Source organism: Hyla sarda, unplaced genomic scaffold, assembly GCF_029499605.1.
Source record: "Hyla sarda isolate aHylSar1 unplaced genomic scaffold, aHylSar1.hap1 scaffold_1639, whole genome shotgun sequence".
In the NCBI taxonomy this organism is placed as follows: domain Eukaryota; kingdom Metazoa; phylum Chordata; class Amphibia; order Anura; family Hylidae; genus Hyla; species Hyla sarda.
Window position 1 is genome coordinate 40,995 of NW_026608276.1, and position 27,949 is coordinate 68,943.

Genomic DNA, 27,949 nt, shown 5'->3' on the forward strand with positions numbered 1-27,949 from the left:
CTCTTCCACCTGGGTTCACATGGTGTGGCCCTGGGATGGTGGATTTAACCTGATCTTCTCAGTCGGGTGGTCTCAGTATGCTCTTTGCCTCGGCCTGTTACTCTAGGAGCCTTTTTTGTACCATCCACCTCTCAGGTCTGTCATTGGGTCCTGCTTCTGCCTCTCAGGTGGCGGATTTCCTCCTAGTCGTGCGCAATTCTCCTTCATACCCTTTCGATCATTTTTCTCTCCTGAAAGGGGCGTTTCTTCACCATGTCTCTTTTGTGAATTGGGGTTCTCTTGGGGCCCCCCCTTTCCACAAGTCCTGCCAGGCCATACTGGTTCACCTCTTCTACCAGGATAGTGTAAGGCCCGTACGGCCTCCAAGATGACCTTCTTTTGTCCGTCTCCATTCACTATCTTTCTCCGGTCACTGTGAAGGACAGTTCCTTTTTTTCCTGTCCTAGCCCACTTACATGGGTTGTGGGGGCGGTCTGTTTCCGGTCCAGGGTCTGGTCTGCATTCCTTTGCAGGGGTATATGGTTCAGTCTCCTGGCTGACCTTTTCTCTGGTGGTTCTTTCTTCTCACCCAAGGAACTGCTTTAGGACATCCCATAGTCCTGTGTCCCCAATGAAGCGACCATGAAAAGCAGATTTTTTGTACTCAGGGTAAAGTCTCTTTCTTGCAGTCTTCATTAGGGGACACAGCTCCCCCATGTATTACTGTCTGGATCCTTGTTTCCGTTGTTTCCGTAGTTGGGTTTTATCCTTCAGACATATCCCTTTTCTTGTTGGCTTCTCCTAGTGCTTTGTGACACAACTGATGACCTCACTTCCAGTGGGCGGGAATATCCTGCCAGGGAGGAGCTGACTTTTTTTCCTTCGTGCCAGCGCCTCCTAGTGGCACAGCATATACCCATCATGGTCTTGTGTCCCCCAATGAGAAAGAGATTTTACTGTGAGCCCCATATGAAGAGGCCAGTCCTGACCGCTGGTGCTGCTCCTCATTCCCAGAGTAGGTGGCTGTAGAAATGATGGGTCAGGGACTAGTAGTCAGACCCCTCCCCCACAGTCACTGTATATATGATCATTTTTGCAGGAGCTTCATCTGAAGTGTTCTCATTACTTTATCCTTGTGGCCTCGCAAGGGAACCTGGCAGACTCTCCAGTTTTGCGGCCTGCCTGTGTAACTGAAGGTATATACCTGTATATAGAGAAGAGGGATCTGTCACCATCTGTATCTGTAGGTGGGATCTCCTCTGACCTGTCACCATCTGTAGGTGGGATCTCCTCTGTCCTGTCACCATCTGTATCTGTAGGTGAGATCTCCTCTGTCCTGTCACCATCTGTATCTGTAGGTGGGATTTCCTCTGTCCTGTCACCATCTGTAGGTGGGATCTCCTCTGCCCTGTCACCATCTGTATCTGTAGGTGGGATCTCCTCTGTCCTGTCACCATCTGTAGGTGGGATCTCCTCTGCCCTGTCACATCTGTATCTGTAGGTGGGATCTCCTCTGCCCTGTCACCATCTGTAGGTGGGATCTCCTCTGCCCTGTCACCATCTGTAGGTGGGATCTCCTCTGCCCTGTCACCATCTGTAGGTGGGATCTCCTCTGCCCTGTCACCATCTGTAGGTGAGATCTCCTCTGTCCTGTCACCATCTGTAGGTGAGATCTCCTCTGTCCTGTCACCATCTGTAGGTGGGATCTCCTCTGCCCTGTCACCATCTGTATCTGTAGGTGAGATCTCCTCTGTCCTGTCACCATCTGTAGGTGGGATTTCCTCTGTCCTGTCACCATCTGTAGGTGGGATTTCCTCTGTCCTGTCACCATCTGTAGGTGGGATCTCCTCTGTCCTGTCACCATCTGTAGGTGGGATCTCCTCTGACCTGTCACCATCTGTAGGTGGGATCTCCTCTGTCCTGTCACCATCTGTAGGTGGGATCTCCTCTGCCCTGTCACCATCTGTAGGTGAGATCTCCTCTGTCCTGTCACCATCTGTAGGCGAGATCTCCTCTGTCCTGTCACCATCTGTATCTGTAGGTGAGATCTCCTCTGTCCTGTCACCATCTGTAGGTGGGACCTCCTCTGCCCTGTCACCATCTGTATCTGTAGGTGAGATCTCCTCTGCCCTGTCACCATCTGTAGGTGAGATCTCCTCTGTCCTGTCACCATCTGTATCTGTAGGTGGGATCTCCTCTGTCCTGTCACCATCTGTAGGTGGGATCTCCTCTGCCCTGTCACCATCTGTAGGTGAGATCTCCTCTGTCCTGTCACCATCTGTAGGTGGGATCTCCTCTGCCCTGTCACCATCTGTAGGTGAGATCTCCTCTGTCCTGTCACCATCTGTAGGTGGGATCTCCTCTGCCCTGTCACCATCTGTATCTGTAGGTGAGATCTCCTCTGTCCTGTCACCATCTGTATCTGTAGGTGAGATCTCCTCTGTCCTGTCACCATCTGTAGGTGGGATCTCCTCTGCCCTGTCACCATCTGTATCTGTAGGTGGGATCTCCTCTGTCCTGTCACCATCTGTAGGTGGGATCTCCTCTGCCCTGTCACATCTGTATCTGTAGGTGGGATCTCCTCTGCCCTGTCACCATCTGTAGGTGGGATCTCCTCTGCCCTGTCACCATCTGTAGGTGGGATCTCCTCTGCCCTGTCACCATCTGTAGGTGGGATCTCCTCTGCCCTGTCACCATCTGTAGGTGAGATCTCCTCTGTCCTGTCACCATCTGTAGGTGAGATCTCCTCTGTCCTGTCACCATCTGTAGGTGGGATCTCCTCTGCCCTGTCACCATCTGTATCTGTAGGTGAGATCTCCTCTGTCCTGTCACCATCTGTAGGTGGGATTTCCTCTGTCCTGTCACCATCTGTAGGTGGGATTTCCTCTGTCCTGTCACCATCTGTAGGTGGGATCTCCTCTGTCCTGTCACCATCTGTAGGTGGGATCTCCTCTGACCTGTCACCATCTGTAGGTGGGATCTCCTCTGTCCTGTCACCATCTGTAGGTGGGATCTCCTCTGCCCTGTCACCATCTGTAGGTGAGATCTCCTCTGTCCTGTCACCATCTGTAGGCGAGATCTCCTCTGTCCTGTCACCATCTGTATCTGTAGGTGAGATCTCCTCTGTCCTGTCACCATCTGTAGGTGGGACCTCCTCTGCCCTGTCACCATCTGTATCTGTAGGTGAGATCTCCTCTGCCCTGTCACCATCTGTAGGTGAGATCTCCTCTGTCCTGTCACCATCTGTATCTGTAGGTGGGATCTCCTCTGTCCTGTCACCATCTGTAGGTGGGATCTCCTCTGTCCTGTCACCATCTGTAGGTGAGATCTCTGTCCTGTCACTATCTGTAGGTGAGATCTCCTCTGTCCTGTCACCATCTGTAGGTGGGATCTCCTCTGTCCTGTCACCATCTGTAGGTGAGATCTCCTCTGTCCTGTCACCATCTGTAGGTGGGATCTCCTCTGTCCTGTCAACATCTGTATCTGTAGATGGGACCTCCTCTGCCCTGTCACCATCTGTATCTGTAGGTGGGATCTCCTCTATCCTGTCACCATCTGTAGGTGAGATCTCCTCTGCCCTGTCACCATCTGTAGGTGGGATCTCCTCTGTCCTGTCACCATCTGTAGGTGAGATCTCCTCTGTCCTGTCACCATCTGTAGGTGGGATCTCCTCTGCCCTGTCACCATCTGTATGTGAGATCTCCTCTGTCCTGTCACCATCTGTAGGTGAGATCTCCTCTGCCCTGTCACCATCTGTATCTGTAGGTGGGATCTCCTCTATCCTGTCACCATCTGTAGGTGGGATCTCCTCTGACCTGTCACCATCTGTAGGTGGGATCTCCTCTGTCCTGTCACCATCTGTAGGTGAGATCTCCTCTGTCCTGTCACCATCTGTAGGTGGGATCTCCTCTGTCCTGTCACCATCTGTAGGTGGGATCTCCTCTGTCCTGTTACTATCTGTAGGTGGAATCTCCTCTGTCCTGTCACCATCTGTAGGTGAGATCTCCTCTGTCCTGTCACCATCTGTAGGAGAGATCTCCTCTGTCCTGTCACCATCTGTAGGTGGGATCTCCTCTGTCCTGTCACCATCTGTAGGTGGGATCTCCTCTGTCCTGTCACCATCTGTAGGTGAGATCTCCTCTGTCCTGTCACCATCTGTAGGTGGGATCTCCTCTGTCCTGTCACCATCTGTATCTGTAGATGGGACCTCCTCTGCCCTGTCACCATCTGTATCTGTAGGTGGGATCTCCTCTATCCTGTCACCATCTGTAGGTGAGATCTCCTCTGCCCTGTCACCATCTGTAGGTGGGATCTCCTCTGTCCTGTCACCATCTGTATCTGTAGATGGGACCTCCTCTGCCCTGTCACCATCTGTATCTGTAGGTGGGATCTCCTCTATCCTGTCACCATCTGTAGGTGAGATCTCCTCTGCCCTGTCACCATCTGTAGGTGGGATCTCCTCTGTCCTGTCACCATCTGTAGGTGGGATCTCCTCTGTCCTGTCACCATCTGTAGGTGGTATCTCCTCTGTCCTGTCACCATCTGTAGGTGAGATCTCCTCTGTCCTGTCACCATCTGTAGGTGGGATCTCCTCTGCCCTGTCACCATCTGTATCTGTAGATGGGACCTCCTCTGCCCTGTCACCATCTGTATCTGTAGGTGGGATCTCCTCTGTCCTGTCACCATCTGTAGGTGAGATCTCCTCTGTCCTGTCACCATCTGTAGGCGGGATCTCCTCTGTCCTGTCACCATCTGTAGGTGGGATCTCCTCTGTCCTGTCACCATCTGTAGGTGGGATCTCCTCTGTCCTGTCACCATCTGTAGGTGGGATCTCCTCTGACCTGTTACTATCTGTAGGTGGGATCTCCTCTGTCCTGTCACCATCTGTAGGTGAGATCTCCTCTGCCCTGTCACCATCTGTAGGTGAGATCTCCTCTGTCCTGTCACCATCTGTAGATGGGACCTCCTCTGCCCTGTCACCATCTGTATCTGTAGGTGGGACCTCCTCTGTCCTGTCACCATCTGTAGGTGAGATCTCCTCTGTCCTGTCACCATCTGTATCTGGGATCTCCTCTGTCCTGTCACCATCTGTAGCTGGCATCTCCTCTGTCCTGTCACCATCTGTAGGTGGTATCTCCTCTGACCTGTCACCATCTGTAGGTGGGATCTCCTCTGACCTGTCACCATCTGTAGGTGGGATCTCCTCTGTCCTGTTACTATCTGTAGGTGGGATCTCCTCTGTCCTGTCACCATCTGTAGGTGGGATCTCCTCTGTCCTGTCACCATCTGTAGGTGAGATCTCCTCTGTCCTGTCACCATCTGTAGGTGGGATCTCCTCTGCCCTGTCACCATCTGTATCTGTAGATGGGACCTCCTCTGCCCTGTCACCATCTGTATCTGTAGGTGGGATCTCCTCTGCCCTGTCACCATCTGTAGGTGAGATCTCCTCTGCCCTGTCACCATCTGTAGGTGAGATCTCCTCTGCCCTGTCACCATCTGTAGGTGAGATCTCCTCTGCCCTGTCACCATCTGTAGGTGAGATCTCCTCTGCCCTGTCACCATCTGTAGGTGAGATCTCCTCTGTCCTGTCACCATCTGTATCTGTAGGTGAGATCTCCTCTGTCCTGTCACCATCTGTAGGTGGGATCTCCTCTGTCCTGTCACCATCTGTAGGTGAGATCTCCTCTGTCCTGTCACCATCTGTAGGTGGGATCTCCTCTGCCCTGTCACCATCTGTATCTGTAGATGGGACCTCCTCTGCCCTGTCACCATCTGTATCTGTAGGTGGGATCTCCTCTATCCTGTCACCATCTGTAGGTGGGATCTCCTCTGTCCTGTCACCATCTGTAGGTGAGATCTCCTCTGTCCTGTCACCATCTGTAGGTGAGATCTCCTCTGTCCTGTCACCATCTGTAGCTGGGATCTCCTCTGTCCTGTCACCATCTGTAGCTGGGATCTCCTCTGTCCTGTCACCATCTGTAGCTGGGATCTCCTCTGTCCTGTCACCATCTGTAGGTGGGATCTCCTCTGTCCTGTCACCATCTGTAGGCAAGATCTCCTCTGTCCTGTCACCATCTATAGGTGGGATCTCCTCTGCCCTGTCACCATCTGTAGATGGGACCTCCTCTGCCCTGTCACCATCTGTATCTGTAGGTGGGACCTCCTCTGTCCTGTCACCATCTGTAGGTGAGATCTCCTCTGTCCTGTCACCATCTGTAGCTGGGATCTCCTCTGTCCTGTCACCATCTGTAGCTGGCATCTCCTCTGTCCTGTCACCATCTGTAGGTGGGATCTCCTCGGTCCTGTCACCATCTGTAGGTGGGATCTCCTCTGTCCTGTCACCATATGTAGGTGGGATCTGCTCTGTCCTGTCACCATCTGTAGGCGAGATCTCCTCTGTCCTGTCACCATCTGTAGGCGGGATCTCCTCTGCCCTGTCACCATCTGTATCTATAGGTGAGATCTCCTAAGTCCTGTCACCCTCTGTAGGTGAGATCTCCTCTGTCCTGTCACCATCTGTAGGTGGGATCTCCTCTGTCCTGTTACTATCTGTAGGTGGGATCTCCTCTGTCCTTTCACCATCTGTAGGTGAGATCTCCTCTGCCCTGTCACTATCTGTAGGTGAGATCTCCTCTGTCCTGTCACCATCTGTATCTGTAGGTGAGATCTCCTCTGTCCTGTCACCATCTGTAGGTGGGATCTCCTCTGTCCTATCACCATCTGTAGGTGAGATCTCCTCTGCCCTGTCACCATCTGTATCTGTAGGTGGGATCTCCTCTGTCTTGTCACCATCTGTATCTGTAGGTGGGATCTCCTCTGCCCTGTCACATCTGTAGGTGGGATCTCCTCTGCCCTGTCACCATCTGTATCTGTAGGTGGGATCTCCTCTGCCCTGTCACCATCTGTAGGTGGGATCTCCTCTGTCCTGTCACCATCTGTAGGTGGGATCTCCTCTGCCCTGTCACCATCTATATCTGTAGGTGGGATCTCCTCTGCCCTGTCACCATCTGTAGGTGGGATCTCCTCTGTCCTGTCACCATCTGTAGGTGGGATCTCCTCTGCCCTGTCACCATCTGTATCTATAGGTGAGATCTCCTAAGTCCTGTCACCCTCTGTAGGTGAGATCTCCTCTGTCCTGTCACCATCTGTAGGTGGGATCTCCTCTGTCCTGTTACTATCTGTAGGTGGGATCTCCTCTGTCCTTTCACCATCTGTAGGTGAGATCTCCTCTGCCCTGTCACTATCTGTAGGTGAGATCTCCTCTGTCCTGTCACCATCTGTATCTGTAGGTGAGATCTCCTCTGTCCTGTCACCATCTGTAGGTGGGATCTCCTCTGTCCTATCACCATCTGTAGGTGAGATCTCCTCTGCCCTGTCACCATCTGTATCTGTAGGTGGGATCTCCTCTGTCTTGTCACCATCTGTATCTGTAGGTGGGATCTCCTCTGCCCTGTCACATCTGTAGGTGGGATCTCCTCTGCCCTGTCACCATCTGTATCTGTAGGTGGGATCTCCTCTGCCCTGTCACCATCTGTAGGTGGGATCTCCTCTGTCCTGTCACCATCTGTAGGTGGGATCTCCTCTGCCCTGTCACCATCTATATCTGTAGGTGGGATCTCCTCTGCCCTGTCACCATCTGTAGGTGGGATCTCCTCTGTCCTGTCACCATCTGTAGGTGGGATCTCCTCTGCCCTGTCACCATCTGTATCTGTAGGTGGGATCTCCTCTGCCCTGTCACCCTCTGTAGGTGAGATCTCCTCTGTCCTGTCACCATCTGTAGGTGGAATCTCCTCTGTCCTGTCACCATCTTTAGGTGGGATCTCCTCTGCCCTGTTACCATCTGTAGGTGGGGTGTTCTCTGTCCTGTTACTATCTGTGGGTTGGATCTCCTCTGTCCTGTCACCATCTGTATCTGTAGGTGGGACCTCCTCAGCCCTGTCACCATCTTTATCTGTAGGTGGGATCTCCTCTGTCCTGTCACCATCTGTAGGTGGGATCTCCTCTGCCCTGTCACCATCTGTAGGTGGGATCTCCTCTGCCCTGTCACCATCTGTAGGTGGGAACTCCTCTGCCCTGTCACCATCTGTAGGTGGGATCTCCTCTGCCCTGTCACCATCTGTATCTGTAGGTGGGATCTCCTCTGCCCTGTCACCCTCTGTAGGTGAGATCTCCTCTGTCCTGTCACCATCTGTAGGTGGAATCTCCTCTGTCCTGTCACCATCTTTAGGTGGGATCTCCTCTGCCCTGTCACCATCTGTATCTGTAGGTGGGATCTCCTCTGCCCTGTCACCCTCTGTAGGTGAGATCTCCTCTGTCCTGTCACCATCTGTAGGTGGAATCTCCTCTGTCCTGTCACCATCTTTAGGTGGGATCTCCTCTGCCCTGTTACCATCTGTAGGTGGGGTGTTCTCTGTCCTGTTACTATCTGTGGGTTGGATCTCCTCTGTCCTGTCACCATCTGTATCTGTAGGTGGGACCTCCTCAGCCCTGTCACCATCTTTATCTGTAGGTGGGATCTCCTCTGTCCTGTCACCATCTGTAGGTGGGATCTCCTCTTCCCTGTCACCATCTGTAGGTGGGATCTCCTCTGTCCTGTCACCATCTGTAGGTGGGAACTCCTCTGCCCTGTCACCATCTGTAGGTGGGATCTCCTCTGCCCTGTCACCATCTGTAGGTGGGATCTCCTCTGCCCTGTCACCATCTGTAGGTGGGATCTCCTCTGCCCTGTCACCATCTGTATCTGTAGGTGGGATCTCCTCTGCCCTGTCACCATCTGTATCTGTAGGTGGGATCTCCTCTGTACTGTCACCATCTGTAGGTGGGATCTCCTCTGCCCTGTCACCATCTGTATCTGTAGGTGGGATCTCCTCTGTCATGACACCATCTGTAGGTGAGATCTCCTCTGTCCTGTCACCATCTGTATGTGAGATCTCCTCTGTCCTGTCACCATCTGTAGGTGGGATCTCCTCTGTCCTGTCACCATCTGTAGGTGGGATCTCCTCTGTCCTGTCACCATCTGTAGGTGGGATCTCCTCTGTCCTGTCACCATCTGTAGGTGGGATCTCCTCTGCCCTGTCACCATCTGTATCTGTAAGTGGGATCTCCTCTGCCCTGTCACCATCTGTATCTGTAGGTGGGATCTCCTCTGCCCTGTCACCATCTGTATCTGTAGGTGGGATCTCCTCTGTACTGTCACCATCTGTAGGTAAGATCTCCTCTGTCCTGTCACCGTCTGTAGGTGGGATCTCCTCTGCCCTGTCAGCATCTGTATCTGTAGATGGGACCTCCTCTGCCCTGTCACCATCTGTATCTGTAGGTGGGATCTCCTCTGTCATGTCACCATCTGTAGGTGAGATCTCCTCTGCCCTGTCACCATCTGTAGGTGGGATCTACTCTGTCCTGTCACCATCTGTAGGTGGGATCTACTCTGTCCTGTCACCATCTGTATCTGTAGATGGGATCTCCTCTGCCCTGTCACCATCTGTATCTGTAGGTGGGATCTCCTCTGCCATGTCACCATCTGTAGGTGAGATCTCCTCTGCCCTGTCACCATCTGTAGGTGGGATCTCCTCTGTCCTGTCACCATCTGTAGGTGGGATCTCCTCTGTCCTGTCACCATCTGTAGGTGGGATCTCCTCTGCCCTGTCACCATCTGTATCTTTAGGTGGGATCTCCTCTGCCCTGTCACCATCTGTATCTGTAGGTGGGATCTCCTCTGCCCTGTCACCATCTGTATCTGTAGGTGGGATCTCCTCGGTACTGTCACCATCTGTAGGTAGGATCTCCTCTGCCCTGTCACCATCTGTAGGTGGGATCTCCTCTGCCCTGTCACATCTGTATCTGTAGGTGGGATCTCCTCTGTCCTGTCACCATCTGTAGGTTGGATCTCCTCTGTCCTGTCACCATCTGTAGGTGGAATCTTCTCTGTCCTGTCACCATCTGTAGGTGGGATCTCCTCTGTCCTGTCACCATCTGTAGGTGGGATCTCTTTTGTCCTGTCACCATCTGTAGGTGGGATCTCCTCTGTCCTGTCACCATCTGTATCTGTAGGTGGGATCTCCTCTGTACTGTCACCATCTGTAGGTAGGATCTCCTCTGTCCTGTCACCATCTGTAGGTGGGATCTCCTCTGCCCTGTCACCATCTGTATCTGTAGGTGGGATCTCCTCTGTCATGACACCATCTGTAGGTGAGATCTCCTTTGTCCTGTCACCATCTGTATGTGAGATCTCCTCTGTCCTGTCACCATCTGTAGGTGGGATCTCCTCTGTCCTGTCACCATCTGTAGGTGGGATCTCCTCTGTCCTGTCACCATCTGTAGGTGGGATCTCCTCTGCCCTGTCACCATCTGTATCTTTAGGTGGGATCTCCTCTGCCCTGTCACCATCTGTATCTGTAGGTGGGATCTCCTCTGCCCTGTCACCATCTGTATCTGTATGTGAGATCTCCTCTGTCCTGTCACCATCTGTAGGTGGGATCTCCTCTGTCCTGTCACCATCTGTAGGTGGGATCTTCTCTGTCCTGTCACCATCTGTAGGTGGGATCTCCTCTGTCCTGTCACCATCTGTAGGTGGGATCTCTTCTGTCCTGTCACCATCTGTAGGTGGGATCTCCTCTGTCCTGTCACCATCTGTAGGTGGGATCTCTTCTGTCCTGTCACGATCTGTAGGTGAGATCTCCTCTGTCCTGTCACCATCTGTAGGTGGGATCTCCTCTGTCCTGTCACCATCTGTAGGTGGGATCTCTTCTGTCCTGTCACGATCTGTAGGTGAGATCTCCTCTGCCCTGTCAGTTATTATTGTTATTTTCCTCTTTCTCCGCAGACTTCACCGTTTTACCCCCTCCGACCTCTAGAGGCGCCATCTTTGCTCATCTTCTGTCACCATCTGTCCCTGGTTTGTGCCGATTTGGTCACCGATCCTGTTTAGTTTCTTCACAATCTATTATGACTACTGGAGGGTTTGGTGAAGGAAATGGCAAACACCAAAGATTAAGAGATATTCATCTGCTTCTGCACGGGCAGGACTCATGGGACCGAGAGGTGAAAACTGGCCAATGGGGTAAGTAATATTGGGGGCAATGAATTCAGGCGGCGGGGTAGTATGGGCCCCTTTATTTGAAAGTTGGGGGGGGGCGCTCTCATCCTATGTTGGTGGGGAGGCGCTCTTGTCTCATTGTGGGGGGCACTTATGTTGGGGGGGGGGGCGTTCTCATCCTATGTTGGTGGGGAGGCGCTCTTGTCTCATTGTGGGGGGCACTTATGTTGGGGGGGGCGTTCTCGTCTCATATTGGGGGGGTGCTCTAGTCTGTTGTAGGGGGGGTGCTCTAGTCTGTTGTAGGGGGGGTGCTCTAGTCTGTTGTAGGGGGGGCGCTCTGGTCCTATGTTGTAGGGGGGCGCTCTGGTCCTATGTTGTAGGGGGGGCGCTCTGGTCCTATGTTGTAGGGGGGGCGCTCTGGTCCTATGTTGTAGGGGGGCGCTCTTGTCACATGTTGTAGGGGGGCGCTCTTGTCACATGTTGTAGGGGGGGCGCTCTGGTCCCATGTTGTAGGGGGGGCGCTCTGGTCCCATGTTGTAGGGGGGCGCTCTTGTCCTATGTTGTAGGGGGGCGCTCTTGTCCTATGTTGTAGGGGGGCGCTCTTGTCACATGTTGTAGGGGGGGCGCTCTGGTCCTATGTTGTAGGGGGGGCGCTCTGGTTCTATGTTGTAGGGGGCGTTCTTGTCCTATGTTGTAGGGGGGCGCTCTTGTCACATGTTGTAGGGGGGGCGCTCTGGTCCCATGTTGTAGGGGGGCGCTCTGGTCCCATGTTGTAGGGGGGCGCTCTTGTCCTATGTTGTAGGGGGGCGCTCTTGTCCTATGTTGTAGGGGGGCGCTCTTGTCACATGTTGTAGGGGGGCGCTCTGGTCCCATGTTGTAGGGGGGCGCTCTTGTCCTATGTTGTAGGGGGGCGCTCTGGTCCTATGTTGTAGGGGGGCGCTCTGGTCCTATGTTGTAGGGGGGGCGTTCTTGTCCTATGTTGTAGGGGGGCGCTCTTGTCCTATGTTGTAGGGGGGCGCTCTTGTCACATGTTGTAGGGGGGCGCTCTTGTCACATGTTGTAGGGGGGCGCTCTTGTCACATGTTGTAGGGGGGCGCTCTTGTCACATGTTGTAGGGGGGCGCTCTTGTCACATGTTGTAGGGGGGCGCTCTTGTCACATGTTGTAGGGGGGCGCTCTTGTCACATGTTGTAGGGGGGCGCTCTTGTCACATGTTGTAGGGGGGGCGCTCTGGTCCTATGTTGTAGGGGGGGCGCTCTGGTCCTATGTTGTAGGGGGGCGCTCTTGTCCTATGTTGTAGGGGGGCGCTCTTGTCACATGTTGTAGGGGGGCGCTCTTGTCACATGTTGTTTTATTGGTTCAGATGGTCGGCTCCTGCACTCACTCACCCCCCTGACAAGCGGCGCCTTCCTAGTTCTTGGCGGCCGTTTCTCTCCCTGTCGTCCGGCTGAAGACGCTCTGATCCTCACGTATGATCATGTGACCGACGCTCTGACTGTAACACAGAGACCTCTTCATCCGGAGCTCAGGAGATGGCGGCACACGGCAACCGAGGTGTCACAGAGCGGTAAGGATACAGATCATAGATGGCAAAATCTATAATAAGGAACATGGGAACAGTGAGACCCCCGATATATACAGTGAGACCCCCGACCCCTGATATATTATATGTATGACCCCTGATATATTATATATATATGACCCTTGATCTATTATATATATGACCCCCGACCCCTGATATATTATACATATGATCCCGGACCCCTGATATATTATACGTATGACCCCGACCCTTGATCTATTATATATATATATATGACCCCCGACCCCTGATATATTATACATATGATCCCCGACCCCTGATATACTATACGTATGACCCCGACCTCTGATATATTATAAGTATGACCCCCGACATATTATATATATATGACGCCTGATATGATATATGTATGACCCCTGATATATCTCCTCCTTCTCCTGGTATATTATATATATATATATAACTCCTCCTTTTCCTGGTATATTATATATATATATATATATATATATATATCCTCCTTCTCCTGGTATATTATATATATATATCTCCTCCTTCTCCTGGTATATTATATATATATATATCTCCTCCTCCTCCTGGTATATATATATATATATATATATATATATATATATATATATCTCCTCCTTCTCCTGGTATATTTTTATATATATATATATATATATATATATATATATCCTCCTTCTCCTGGTATATTATATATATATATATATATATATATATATCTCCTCCTCCTGGTATATTATATATATATATCTCCTCCTTCTCCTGGTATATTATATATATATATATCTCCTCCTCCTCCTGGTATATTATATATATATATATATCCTCCTCCTCCTGGTATTATATATATATATCTCCTCCTCCTCCTGGTATATTATATATATATCTCCTCCTCCTCCTGGTATTATATATATATATCTCCTCCTCCTCCTGGTATATTATATATATATATATCTCCTCCTTCTCCTGGTATATTATATATATATCTCCTCCTCCTCCTGGTATATTATATATATATCTCCTCCTGGTATATTATATATATATCTCCTCCTTCTCCTGGTATATTATATATATATCTCCTCCTCCTCCTGGTATAATATATATATATCTCCTCCTTCTCCTGGTATATTATATATATATATATATCTCCTCCTCCTCCTGGTATAATATATATATATCTCCTCCTCCTCCTGGTATATTATATATATATCTCCTCCTTCTCCTGGTATATTATATATATATCTCCTCCTCCTCCTGGTATAATATATATATATCTCCTCCTTCTCCTGGTATATTATATATATATATATCTCCTCCTCCTCCTGGTATAATATATATATATCTCCTCCTCCTCCTGGTATATTATATATATATATATATATATCCTCCTCCTCCTGGTATATTATATATATATATATATATATATATATATATATATATCTCCTCCTCCTCCTCCTTCTCCTGGTATATTATATATATATCTCCTCCTCCTCCTGGTATATTATATATATATCTCCTCCTCCTCCTGGTATATTATATATATATCTCCTCCTCCTCCTCCTCCTGGTATAATATATATATATATATCTCCTCCTCCTCCTGGTATATTATATATATATATATCTCCTCCTCCTCCTGGTATATTATATATATATATATATCTCCTCCTCCTCCTGGTATAATATATATATATATATATATATATATATATATATATATATCTCCTCCTCCTCCTCCTTCTCCTGGTATATTATATATATATATATCTCCTCCTCCTCCTGGTATATTATATATATATATCTCCTCCTCCTCCTGGTATATTATATATATATATATATCTCCTCCTCCTCCTGGTATATTATATATATATATATATATATATATATATATATATATATATATATATCTCCTCCTCCTCCTGGTATAATATATATATATATATATATCTCCTCCTCCTCCTGGTATAATATATATATATATATATATCTCCTCCTCCTCCTGGTATATTATATATATATATATATCTCCTCCTCCTCCTGGTATATTATATATATATATCTCCTCCTCCTCCTCCTTCTCCTGGTATATTATATATATATCTCCTCCTCCTCCTGGTATAATATATATATATATATCCTCCTCCTCCTGGTATATTATATATATATATATATATCTCCTCCTCCTCCTGGTATAATATATATATATATATATATCTCCTCCTCCTCCTGGTATAATATATATATATATATATATCTCCTCCTCCTCCTGGTATAATATATATATATATCTCCTCCTTCTCCTGGTATATTATATATATATCTCCTCCTCCTCCTGGTATATTATATATATATCTCCTCCTCCTCCTGGTATAATATATATATATATATCTCCTCCTCCTCCTGGTATAATATATATATATATATATCCTCCTCCTCCTGGTATATTATATATATATATATCTCCTCCTCCTCCTGGTATATTATATATATATATATCTCCTCCTCCTCCTCCTTCTCCTGGTATATTATATATATATCTCCTCCTCCTCCTGGTATAATATATATATATATCTCCTCCTCCTCCTGGTATATTATATATATATCTCCTCCTCCTCCTGGTATATTATATATATATATCTCCTCCTCCTCCTGGTATAATATATATATATATATCTCCTCCTCCTCCTGGTATATTATATATATATATCTCCTCCTCCTCCTGGTATATTATATATATATATATATATCTCCTCCTCCTCCTGGTATATTATATATATATATATCTCCTCCTCCTTCTGGTATAATATATATATATATATCTCCTCCTCCTCCTGGTATATTATATATATATATATCTCCTCCTCCTCCTGGTATATTATATATATATATATCTCCTCCTCCTCCTGGTATATTATATATATATCTCCTCCTCCTCCTGGTATATTATATATATATCTCCTCCTCCTCCTGGTATTATATATATATATCTCCTCCTCCTAGTGTATATATATATATATAATGGTGACGTCTTCCTCCCCTCAGGTCTCCTCTATATCTTCGTGTTCGGCGGTCGCTCTCTGGAGTCTCCGGCTCTTCAGGAGGCCGCGTTCCTTCACACAGAGGACATGTCCACGGCTCAGGTCTGTGAGTATGTGAGATGATCTGCAGTGTAATGAGATCAGTGACGGGTGAGATGATCTGCAGTGTAATGAGATCAGTGACGGGTGAGATGATCTGCAGTGTAATGAGATCAGTGACGAGTGAGATGATCTGCAGTGTAATGAGATCAGTGACGGGTGAGATGATCTGCAGTGTAATGAGATCAGTGAGGGGTGAGATGATCTGCAGTGTAATGAGATCAGTGACGGGTGAGATGATCTGCAGCGTAATGAGATCAGTGACGGGTGAGATGATCTGCAGTGTAATGAGATCAGTGACGGGTGAGATGATCTGCAGTGTAATGAGATCAGTGACGGGTGAGATGATCTGCAGTGTAATGAGATCAGTGACGGGTGAGATGATCTGCAGTGTAATGAGATCAGTGACGGGTGAGATGATCTGCAGTGTAATGAGATCAGTGACGGGTGAGATGATCTGCAGTGTAATGAGATCAGTGATGGGTGAGATGATCTGCAGTGTAATGAGATCAGTGACGGGTGAGATGATCTGCAGTGTAATGAGATCAGTGACGGGTGAGATGATCTGCAGTGTAATGAGATCAGTGACGGGTGAGAAGATCTGCAGTGTAATGAGATCAGTGAGGGGTGAGATGATCTGCAGTGTAATGAGATCAGTGACGGGTGAGATGATCTGTAGTGTAATGAGATCAGTGATGGGTGAGATGATCTGCAGTGTAATGAGATCAGTGAGGAGTGAGATGATCTGCAGTGTAATGAGATCAGTGAGGGGTGAGATGATCTGCAGTGTAATGACATCAGTGACGGGTGAGATGATCTGCAGTGTAATGAGATCAGTGAGGGGTGAGATGATCTGCAATGTAATGAGATCAGTGACGGGTGAGATGATCTGCAATGTAATGAGATCAGTGAGGGGTGAGATGATCTGCGGTGTAATGACATCAGTGACGGGTGAGATGATCTGCGGTGTAATGACATCAGTGAAGGGTGAGATGATCTGCAGTGTAATGAGATCAGTGAGGGGTGAGATGATCTGCAGTGTAAGGAGATCAGTGAGGGGTGAGATAATCTGCAGTGTAATGAGATCAGTGACGGGTGAGATGATCTGCAGTGTAATGAGATCAGTGACGGGTGAGATGATCTGCAGTGTAATGAGATCAGTGACGGGTGAGATGATCTGCAGTGTAATGAGATCAGTGACGGGTGAGATGATCTGCAGTGTAATGAGATCAGTGACGGGTGAGATGATCTGCAGTGTAATGACATCAGTGATGGGTGAGATGATCTGCAGTGTAATGAGATCAGTGACGGGTGAGATGATCTGCAGTGTAATGAGATCAGTGACGGGTGAGATGATCTGCAGTGTAATGAGATCAGTGACGGGTGAGATGATCTGCAGTGTAATGAGATCAGTGACGGGTGAGATGATCTGCAGTGTAATGAGATCAGTGACGGGTGAGATGATCTGCAGTGTAATGAGATCAGTGACGGGTGAGATGATCTGCAGTGTAATGAGATCAGTGACGGGTTAGATGATCTGCAGTGTAATGAGATCAGTGACGGGTGAGAAGATCTGCAGTGTAATGAGATCAGTGACGGGTGAGATGATCTGCAGTGTAATGAGATCAGTGACGGGTGAGATGATCTGTAGTGTAATGAGATCAGTGATGGGTGAGATGATCTGCAGTGTAATGAGATCAGTGAGGAGTGAGATGATCTGCAGTGTAATAAGATCAGTGAGGGGTGAGATGATCTGCAGTGTAATGACATCAGTGACGGGTGAGATGATCTGCAGTGTAATGAGATCAGTGAGGGGTGAGATGATCTGCAATGTAATGAGATCAGTGACGGGTGAGATGATCTGCAATGTAATGAGATCAGTGAGGGGTGAGATGATCTGCGGTGTAATGACATCAGTGACGGGTGAGATGATCTGCGGTGTAATGACATCAGTGAAGGGTGAGATGATCTGCAGTGTAATGAGATCAGTGAGGGGTGAGATGATCTGCAGTGTAAGGAGATCAGTGAGGGGTGAGATAATCTGCAGTGTAATGAGATCAGTGAGGGGTGAGATGATCTGCAGTGTAATGAGATCAGTGACGGGTGAGATGATCTGCAGTGTAATGAGATCAGTGACGGGTGAGATGATCTGCAGTGTAATGAGATCAGTGACGGGTGAGATGATCTGCAGTGTAATGAGATCAGTGACGAGTGAGATGATCTGCAGTGTAATGAGATCAGTGACGGGTGAGATGATCTGCAGTGTAATGAGATCAGTGAGGGGTGAGATGATCTGCAGTGTAATGAGATCAGTGACGGGTGAGATGATCTGCAGCGTAATGAGATCAGTGACGGGTGAGATGATCTGCAGTGTAATGAGATCAGTGACGGGTGAGATGATCTGCAGTGTAATGAGATCAGTGACGGGTGAGATGATCTGCAGTGTAATGAGATCAGTGACGGGTGAGATGATCTGCAGTGTAATGAGATCAGTGACGGGTGAGATGATCTGCAGTGTAATGAGATCAGTGACGGGTGAGATGATCTGCAGTGTAATGAGATCAGTGATGGGTGAGATGATCTGCAGTGTAATGAGATCAGTGACGGGTGAGATGATCTGCAGTGTAATGAGATCAGTGACGGGTGAGATGATCTGCAGTGTAATGAGATCAGTGACGGGTGAGAAGATCTGCAGTGTAATGAGATCAGTGAGGGGTGAGATGATCTGCAGTGTAATGAGATCAGTGACGGGTGAGATGATCTGTAGTGTAATGAGATCAGTGATGGGTGAGATGATCTGCAGTGTAATGAGATCAGTGAGGAGTGAGATGATCTGCAGTGTAATGAGATCAGTGAGGGGTGAGATGATCTGCAGTGTAATGACATCAGTGACGGGTGAGATGATCTGCAGTGTAATGAGATCAGTGAGGGGTGAGATGATCTGCAATGTAATGAGATCAGTGACGGGTGAGATGATCTGCAATGTAATGAGATCAGTGAGGGGTGAGATGATCTGCGGTGTAATGACATCAGTGACGGGTGAGATGATCTGCGGTGTAATGACATCAGTGAAGGGTGAGATGATCTGCAGTGTAATGAGATCAGTGAGGGGTGAGATGATCTGCAGTGTAAGGAGATCAGTGAGGGGTGAGATAATCTGCAGTGTAATGAGATCAGTGACGGGTGAGATGATCTGCAGTGTAATGAGATCAGTGACGGGTGAGATGATCTGCAGTGTAATGAGATCAGTGACGGGTGAGATGATCTGCAGTGTAATGAGATCAGTGACGGGTGAGATGATCTGCAGTGTAATGAGATCAGTGACGGGTGAGATGATCTGCAGTGTAATGACATCAGTGATGGGTGAGATGATCTGCAGTGTAATGAGATCAGTGACGGGTGAGATGATCTGCAGTGTAATGAGATCAGTGACGGGTGAGATGATCTGCAGTGTAATGAGATCAGTGACGGGTGAGATGATCTGCAGTGTAATGAGATCAGTGACGGGTGAGATGATCTGCAGTGTAATGAGATCAGTGACGGGTGAGATGATCTGCAGTGTAATGAGATCAGTGACGGGTGAGATGATCTGCAGTGTAATGAGATCAGTGATGGGTGAGATGATCTGCAGTGTAATGAGATCAGTGACGGGTGAGATGATCTGCAGTGTAATGAGATCAGTGACGGGTGAGAAGATCTGCAGTGTAATGAGATCAGTGACGGGTGAGATGATCTGCAGTGTAATGAGATCAGTGACGGGTGAGATGATCTGTAGTGTAATGAGATCAGTGATGGGTGAGATGATCTGCAGTGTAATGAGATCAGTGAGGAGTGAGATGATCTGCAGTGTAATGAGATCAGTGAGGGGTGAGATGATCTGCAGTGTAATGACATCAGTGACGGGTGAGATGATCTGCAGTGTAATGAGATCAGTGAGGGGTGAGATGATCTGCAATGTAATGAGATCAGTGACGGGTGAGATGATCTGCAATGTAATGAGATCAGTGAGGGGTGAGATGATCTGCGGTGTAATGACATCAGTGACGGGTGAGATGATCTGCGGTGTAATGACATCAGTGAAGGGTGAGATGATCTGCAGTGTAATGAGATCAGTGAGGGGTGAGATGATCTGCAGTGTAAGGAGATCAGTGAGGGGTGAGATAATCTGCAGTGTAATGAGATCAGTGAGGGGTGAGATGATCTGCAGTGTAATGAGATCAGTGACGGGTGAGATGATCTGCAGTGTAATGAGATCAGTGACGGGTGAGATGATCTGCAGTGTAATGAGATCAGTGACGGGTGAGATGATCTGCAGTGTAATGAGATCAGTGAGGGGTGAGATGATCTGCAGTGTAAGGAGATCAGTGAGGAGTGAGATGATCTGCGGTGTAATGAGATCAGTGAGGGGTGAGATGATCTGCAGTGTAATGACATCAGTGACGGGTGAGATGATCTGCAGTGTAATGAGATCAGTGACGGGTGAGATGATCTGCAGTGTAATGAGATCAGTGAGGAGTGAGATAATCTGCGGTGTAATGAGATCAGTGAGGGGTGAGATGATCTGCGGTGTAATGAGATCAGTGAGGAGTGAGATGATCTGCAGTGTAATGAGATCAGTGAGGAGTGAGATGATCTGCGGTGTAATGAGATCAGTGAGGGGTGAGATGATCTGCGGTGTAATGAGATCAGTGAGGGGTGAGATGATCTGCAGTGTAATGAGATCAGTGACGGGTGAGATGATCTGCAGTGTAATGAGATCAGTGAGGGGTGAGATGATCTGCAGTGTAATGAGATCAGTGAGGGGTGAGATGATCTGCAGTGTAATGAGATCAGTGACGGGTGAGATGATCTGCAGTGTAATGAGATCAGTGACGGGTGAGATGATCTGCAGTGTAATGAGATCAGTGACGGGTGAGATGATCTGCAGTGTAATGAGATCAGTGACGAGTGAGATAATCTGCAGTGTAATGAGATCAGTGACGGGTGAGATGATCTGCAGTGTAATGAGATCAGTGACGGGTGAGATGATCTGCAGTGTAATGAGATCAGTGACGGGTGAGATGATCTGCAGTGTAATGAGATCAGTGACGGGTGAGATGATCTGCAGTGTAATGAGATCAGTGACGGGTGAGATGATCTGCAGTGTAATGAGATCAGTGACGGGTGAGATGATCTGCAGTGTAATGAGATCAGTGATGGGTGAGATGATCTGCAGTGTAATGAGATCAGTGACGGGTGAGATGATCTGCAGTGTAATGAGATCAGTGACGGGTGAGATGATCTGCAGTGTAATGAGATCAGTGACGGGTGAGAAGATCTGCAGTGTAATGAGATCAGTGAGGGGTGAGATGATCTGCAGTGTAATGAGATCAGTGACGGGTGAGATGATCTGTAGTGTAATGAGATCAGTGATGGGTGAGATGATCTGCAGTGTAATGAGATCAGTGAGGAGTGAGATGATCTGCAGTGTAATGAGATCAGTGAGGGGTGAGATGATCTGCAGTGTAATGACATCAGTGACGGGTGAGATGATCTGCAGTGTAATGAGATCAGTGAGGGGTGAGATGATCTGCAATGTAATGAGATCAGTGACGGGTGAGATGATCTGCAATGTAATGAGATCAGTGAGGGGTGAGATGATCTGCGGTGTAATGACATCAGTGACGGGTGAGATGATCTGCGGTGTAATGACATCAGTGAAGGGTGAGATGATCTGCGGTGTAATGAGATCAGTGAGGGGTGAGATGATCTGCAGTGTAAGGAGATCAGTGAGGGGTGAGATAATCTGCAGTGTAATGAGATCAGTGACGGGTGAGATGATCTGCAGTGTAATGAGATCAGTGACGGGTGAGATGATCTGCAGTGTAATGAGATCAGTGACGGGTGAGATGATCTGCAGTGTAAGGAGATCAGTGAGGGGTGAGATGATCTGCAGTGTAATGACATCAGTGACGGGTGAGATGATCTGCAGTGTAATGAGATCAGTGAGGGGTGAGATGATCTGCAGTGTAATGAGATCAGTGAGGAGTGAGATAATCTGCGGTGTAATGAGATCAGTGAGGGGTGAGATGATCTGCGGTGTAATGACATCAGTGAAGGGTGAGATGATCTGCGGTGTAATGAGATCAGTGAGGAGTGAGATGATCTGCAGTGTAATGAGATCAGTGAGGAGTGAGATGATCTGCGGTGTAATGAGATCAGTGAGGGGTGAGATGATCTGCGGTGTAATGACATCAGTGAGGGGTGAGATGATCTGCAGTGAAATGAGATCAGTGAGGGGTGAGATGATCTGCAGTGTAATGAGATCAGTGAGGAGTGAGATGATCTGCAGTGTAATGAGATCAGTGAGGGGTGAGATGATCTGCAGTGTAATGAGATCAGTGACGGGTGAGATGATCTGCAGTGTAATGAGATCAGTGACGGGTGAGATGATCTGCAGTGTAATGAGATCAGTGAGGGGTGAGATGATCTGCAGTGTAATGAGATCAGTGACGGGTGAGATGATCTGCAGTGTAATGAGATCAGTGAGGGGTGAGATGATCTGCAGTGTAATGAGATCAGTGAGGGGTGAGATGATCTGCAGTGTAAGGAGATCAGTGAGGGGTGAGATGATCTGCAGTGTAATGAGATCAGTGAGGGGTGAGATGATCTGCAGTGTAATGAGATCAGTGACGGGTGAGATGATCTGCAGTGTAATGAGATCAGTGACGGGTGAGATGATCTGCAGTGTAATGAGATCAGTGACGGGTGAGATGATCTGCAGTGTAATGAGATCAGTGACGGGTGAGATGATCTGCAGTGTAATGAGATCAGTGAGGGGTGAGATGATCTGCAGTGTAATGAGATCAGTGACGGGTGAGATGATCTGCAGTGTAATGAGATCAGTGACGGGTGAGATGATCTGCAGTGTAATGAGATCAGTGACGGGTGAGATGATCTGCAGTGTAATGAGATCAGTGACGGGTGAGATGATCTGCAGTGTAATGAGATCAGTGAGGGGTGAGATGATCTGCAGTGTAATGAGATCAGTGACGGGTGAGATGATCTGCAGCGTAATGAGATCAGTGACGGGTGAGATGATCTGCAGTGTAATGAGATCAGTGACGGGTGAGATGATCTGCAGTGTAATGAGATCAGTGACGGGTGAGATGATCTGCAGTGTAATGAGATCAGTGACGGGTGAGATGATCTGCAGTGTAATGAGATCAGTGACGGGTGAGATGATCTGCAGTGTAATGAGATCAGTGACGGGTGAGATGATCTGCAGTGTAATGAGATCAGTGATGGGTGAGATGATCTGCAGTGTAATGAGATCAGTGACGGGTGAGATGATCTGCAGTGTAATGAGATCAGTGACGGGTGAGATGATCTGCAGTGTAATGAGATCAGTGACGGGTGAGAAGATCTGCAGTGTAATGAGATCAGTGAGGGGTGAGATGATCTGCAGTGTAATGAGATCAGTGACGGGTGAGATGATCTGTAGTGTAATGAGATCAGTGACGGGTGAGATGATCTGCAGTGTAATGAGATCAGTGAGGAGTGAGATGATCTGCAGTGTAATGAGATCAGTGAGGGGTGAGATGATCTGCAGTGTAATGACATCAGTGACGGGTGAGATGATCTGCAGTGTAATGAGATCAGTGAGGGGTGAGATGATCTGCAATGTAATGAGATCAGTGACGGGTGAGATGATCTGCAATGTAATGAGATCAGTGAGGGGTGAGATGATCTGCGGTGTAATGACATCAGTGAAGGGTGAGATGATCTGCAGTGTAATGAGATCAGTGAGGGGTGAGATGATCTGCAGTGTAAGGAGATCAGTGAGGGGTGAGATAATCTGCAGTGTAATGAGATCAGTGACGGGTGAGATGATCTGCAGTGTAATGAGATCAGTGACGGGTGAGATGATCTGCAGTGTAATGAGATCAGTGACGGGTGAGATGATCTGCAGTGTAATGAGATCAGTGACGGGTGAGATGATCTGCAGTGTAATGAGATCAGTGACGGGTGAGATGATCTGCAGTGTAATGACATCAGTGATGGGTGAGATGATCTGCAGTGTAATGAGATCAGTGACGGGTGAGATGATCTGCAGTGTAATGAGATCAGTGACGGGTGAGATGATCTGCAGTGTAATGAGATCAGTGACGGGTGAGATGATCTGCAGTGTAATGAGATCAGTGACGGGTGAGATGATCTGCAGTGTAATGAGATCAGTGACGGGTGAGATGATCTGCAGTGTAATGAGATCAGTGACGGGTGAGATGATCTGCAGTGTAATGAGATCAGTGATGGGTGAGATGATCTGCAGTGTAATGAGATCAGTGACGGGTGAGATGATCTGCAGTGTAATGAGATCAGTGACGGGTGAGAAGATCTGCAGTGTAATGAGATCAGTGACGGGTGAGATGATCTGCAGTGTAATGAGATCAGTGACGGGTGAGATGATCTGTAGTGTAATGAGATCAGTGATGGGTGAGATGATCTGCAGTGTAATGAGATCAGTGAGGAGTGAGATGATCTGCAGTGTAATGAGATCAGTGAGGGGTGAGATGATCTGCAGTGTAATGACATCAGTGACGGGTGAGATGATCTGCAGTGTAATGAGATCAGTGAGGGGTGAGATGATCTGCAATGTAATGAGATCAGTGACGGGTGAGATGATCTGCAATGTAATGAGATCAGTGAGGGGTGAGATGATCTGCGGTGTAATGACATCAGTGACGGGTGAGATGATCTGCGGTGTAATGACATCAGTGAAGGGTGAGATGATCTGCAGTGTAATGAGATCAGTGAGGGGTGAGATGATCTGCAGTGTAAGGAGATCAGTGAGGGGTGAGATGATCTGCAGTGTAATGAGATCAGTGAGGGGTGAGATGATCTGCAGTGTAATGAGATCAGTGACGGGTGAGATGATCTGCAGTGTAATGAGATCAGTGACGGGTGAGATGATCTGCAGTGTAATGAGATCAGTGACGGGTGAGATGATCTGCAGTGTAATGAGATCAGTGAGGGGTGAGATGATCTGCAGTGTAAGGAGATCAGTGAGGGGTGAGATGATCTGCAGTGTAATGACATCAGTGACGGGTGAGATGATCTGCAGTATAATGAGATCAGTGACGGGTGAGATGATCTGCAGTGTAATGAGATCATTGAGGAGTGAGATAATCTGCGGTGTAATGAGATCAGTGACGGGTGAGATGATCTGCGGTGTAATGAGATCAGTGAGGAGTGAGATGATCTGCAGTGTAATGAGATCAGTGAGGGGTGAGATGATCTGCGGTGTAATGACATCAGTGAAGGGTGAGATGATCTGCGGTGTAATGAGATCAGTGAGGAGTGAGATGATCTGCAGTGTAATGAGATCAGTGAGGAGTGAGATGATCTGCGGTGTAATGAGATCAGTGAGGGGTGAGATGATCTGCGGTGTAATGAGATCAGTGAGGGGTGAGATGATCTGCGGTGTAATGAGATCAGTGACGGGTGAGATGATCTGCAGTGTAATGAGATCAGTGAGGGGTGAGATGATCTGCAGTGTAATGAGATCAGTGAGGGGTGAGATGATCTGCAGTGTAATGAGATCAGTGACGGGTGAGATGATCTGCAGTGTAATGAGATCAGTGACGGGTGAGATGATCTGCAGTGTAATGAGATCAGTGACGGGTGAGATGATCTGCAGTGTAATGAGATCAGTGACGAGTGAGATAATCTGCAGTGTAATGAGATCAGTGACGGGTGAGATGATCTGCAGTGTAATGAGATCAGTGACGGGTGAGATGATCTGCAGTGTAATGAGATCAGTGACGGGTGAGATGATCTGCAGTGTAATGAGATCAGTGACGGGTGAGATGATCTGCAGTGTAATGAGATCAGTGACGGGTGAGATGATCTGCAGTGTAATGAGATCAGTGACGGGTGAGATGATCTGCAGTGTAATGAGATCAGTGACGGGTGAGATGATCTGCAGTGTAATGAGATCAGTGACGGGTGAGATGATCTGCAGTGTAATGAGATCAGTGATGGGTGAGATGATCTGCAGTGTAATGAGATCAGTGACGGGTGAGATGATCTGCAGTGTAATGAGATCAGTGACGGGTGAGATGATCTGCAGTGTAATGAGATCAGTGACGGGTGAGAAGATCTGCAGTGTAATGAGATCAGTGAGGGGTGAGATGATCTGCAGTGTAATGAGATCAGTGACGGGTGAGATGATCTGTAGTGTAATGAGATCAGTGATGGGTGAGATGATCTGCAGTGTAATGAGATCAGTGAGGGGTGAGATGATCTGCAGTGTAATGACATCAGTGACGGGTGAGATGATCTGCAGTGTAATGAGATCAGTGAGGGGTGAGATGATCTGCAATGTAATGAGATCAGTGACGGGTGAGATGATCTGCAATGTAATGAGATCAGTGAGGGGTGAGATGATCTGCGGTGTAATGACATCAGTGACGGGTGAGATGATCTGCGGTGTAATGACATCAGTGAAGGGTGAGACGATCTGCGGTGTAATGAGATCAGTGAGGGGTGAGATGATCTGCAGTGTAAGGAGATCAGTGAGGGGTGAGATAATCTGCAGTGTAATGAGATCAGTGACGGGTGAGATGATCTGCAGTGTAATGAGATCAGTGACGGGTGAGATGATCTGCAGTGTAATGAGATCAGTGACGGGTGAGATGATCTGCAGTGTAAGGAGATCAGTGAGGGGTGAGATGATCTGCAGTGTAATGACATCAGTGACGGGTGAGATGATCTGCAGTGTAATGAGATCAGTGAGGGGTGAGATGATCTGCAGTGTAATGAGATCAGTGAGGAGTGAGATAATCTGCGGTGTAATGAGATCAGTGAGGGGTGAGATGATCTGCGGTGTAATGACATCAGTGAAGGGTGAGATGATCTGCGGTGTAATGAGATCAGTGAGGAGTGAGATGATCTGCAGTGTAATGAGATCAGTGAGGAGTGAGATGATCTGCGGTGTAATGAGATCAGTGAGGGGTGAGATGATCTGCGGTGTAATGACATCAGTGAGGGGTGAGATGATCTGCAGTGAAATGAGATCAGTGAGGGGTGAGATGATCTGCAGTGTAATGAGATCAGTGAGGAGTGAGATGATCTGCAGTGTAATGAGATCAGTGAGGGGTGAGATGATCTGCAGTGTAATGAGATCAGTGACGGGTGAGATGATCTGCAGTGTAATGAGATCAGTGAGGGGTGAGATGATCTGCAGTGTAATGAGATCAGTGAGGGGTGAGATGATCTGCAGTGTAAGGAGATCAGTGAGGGGTGAGATGATCTGCAGTGTAATGAGATCAGTGAGGGGTGAGATGATCTGCAGTGTAATGAGATCAGTGACGGGTGAGATGATCTGCAGTGTAATGAGATCAGTGACGGGTGAGATGATCTGCAGTGTAATGAGATCAGTGACGGGTGAGATGATCTGCAGTGTAATGAGATCAGTGAGGGGTGAGATGATCTGCAGTGTAATGAGATCAGTGAGGGGTGAGATGATCTGCAGTGTAATGAGATCAGTGACGGGTGAGATGATCTGCAGTGTAATGAGATCAGTGAGGGGTGAGATGATCTGCAGTGTAATGAGATCAGTGAGGGGTGAGATGATCTGCAGTGTAATGAGATCAGTGACGGGTGAGATGATCTGCAGTGTAATGAGATCAGTGATGGGTGAGATGATCTGCAGTGTAATGAGATCAGTGAGGGGTGAGAAGAGTGATGTGGTGGGCGGGGCTCTCTTGCACTGTAATGGATGATGACTCCTCCTCCTTGTCATCAGGTGACAGTGGTGGGCGTGGCCCCGTCAGGTTGTCACAGTCACAGTTCCTGCGGATGGGCGGGAGGAGCCGTGGTATCGGGAGGACTTCTAGCGTCCGGGGCCCCTACGGGATCCATCACCGTCCTGAGGCCGGAGCACTCTCACTTCTCCTGGGAACGCTTGGACACCATCCCCCCTCTGACCCCCAGGTGACTGTGACATCACTTATGTGCGGGGGAAGGCTTCTCTATAGTGTCAGCACTCCTGACTGTGACATCACTGCTGTGTGGGGGAAGGCTTCTCTACAGTGTCAGCACTCCTGACTGTGACATCACTACTGTGCGGGGAGGGCTTCTCTATAGTGTCAGCACTCCTGACTGTGACATCACTGCTGTGCGGGGGAAGGCTTCTCTATAGTGTCAGCACTCCTGACTGTGACATCACTGCTGTGTGGGGGAAGGCTTCT

General features: G+C 48.3%; 1 protein-coding gene across 1 annotated transcript in view; it reads left to right on the top strand.

The window, feature by feature from the left end:
• Positions 1 to 27,949, top strand: part of LCMT2 (leucine carboxyl methyltransferase 2) — a gene marked incomplete at its 5' end in the record, with an annotated part of 63,622 nt that overhangs the window by 30,438 nt on the left and 5,235 nt on the right. Inside the window, 5 exons of the mRNA XM_056552485.1 lie at positions 1,079 to 1,175; positions 10,802 to 11,038; positions 12,377 to 12,580; positions 15,622 to 15,719; positions 27,505 to 27,692. Coding sequence (XP_056408460.1) covers positions 1,079 to 1,175; positions 10,802 to 11,038; positions 12,377 to 12,580; positions 15,622 to 15,719; positions 27,505 to 27,692 — 824 coding nt within the window. The remainder of the gene's footprint in view (positions 1 to 1,078; positions 1,176 to 10,801; positions 11,039 to 12,376; positions 12,581 to 15,621; positions 15,720 to 27,504; positions 27,693 to 27,949) is intronic.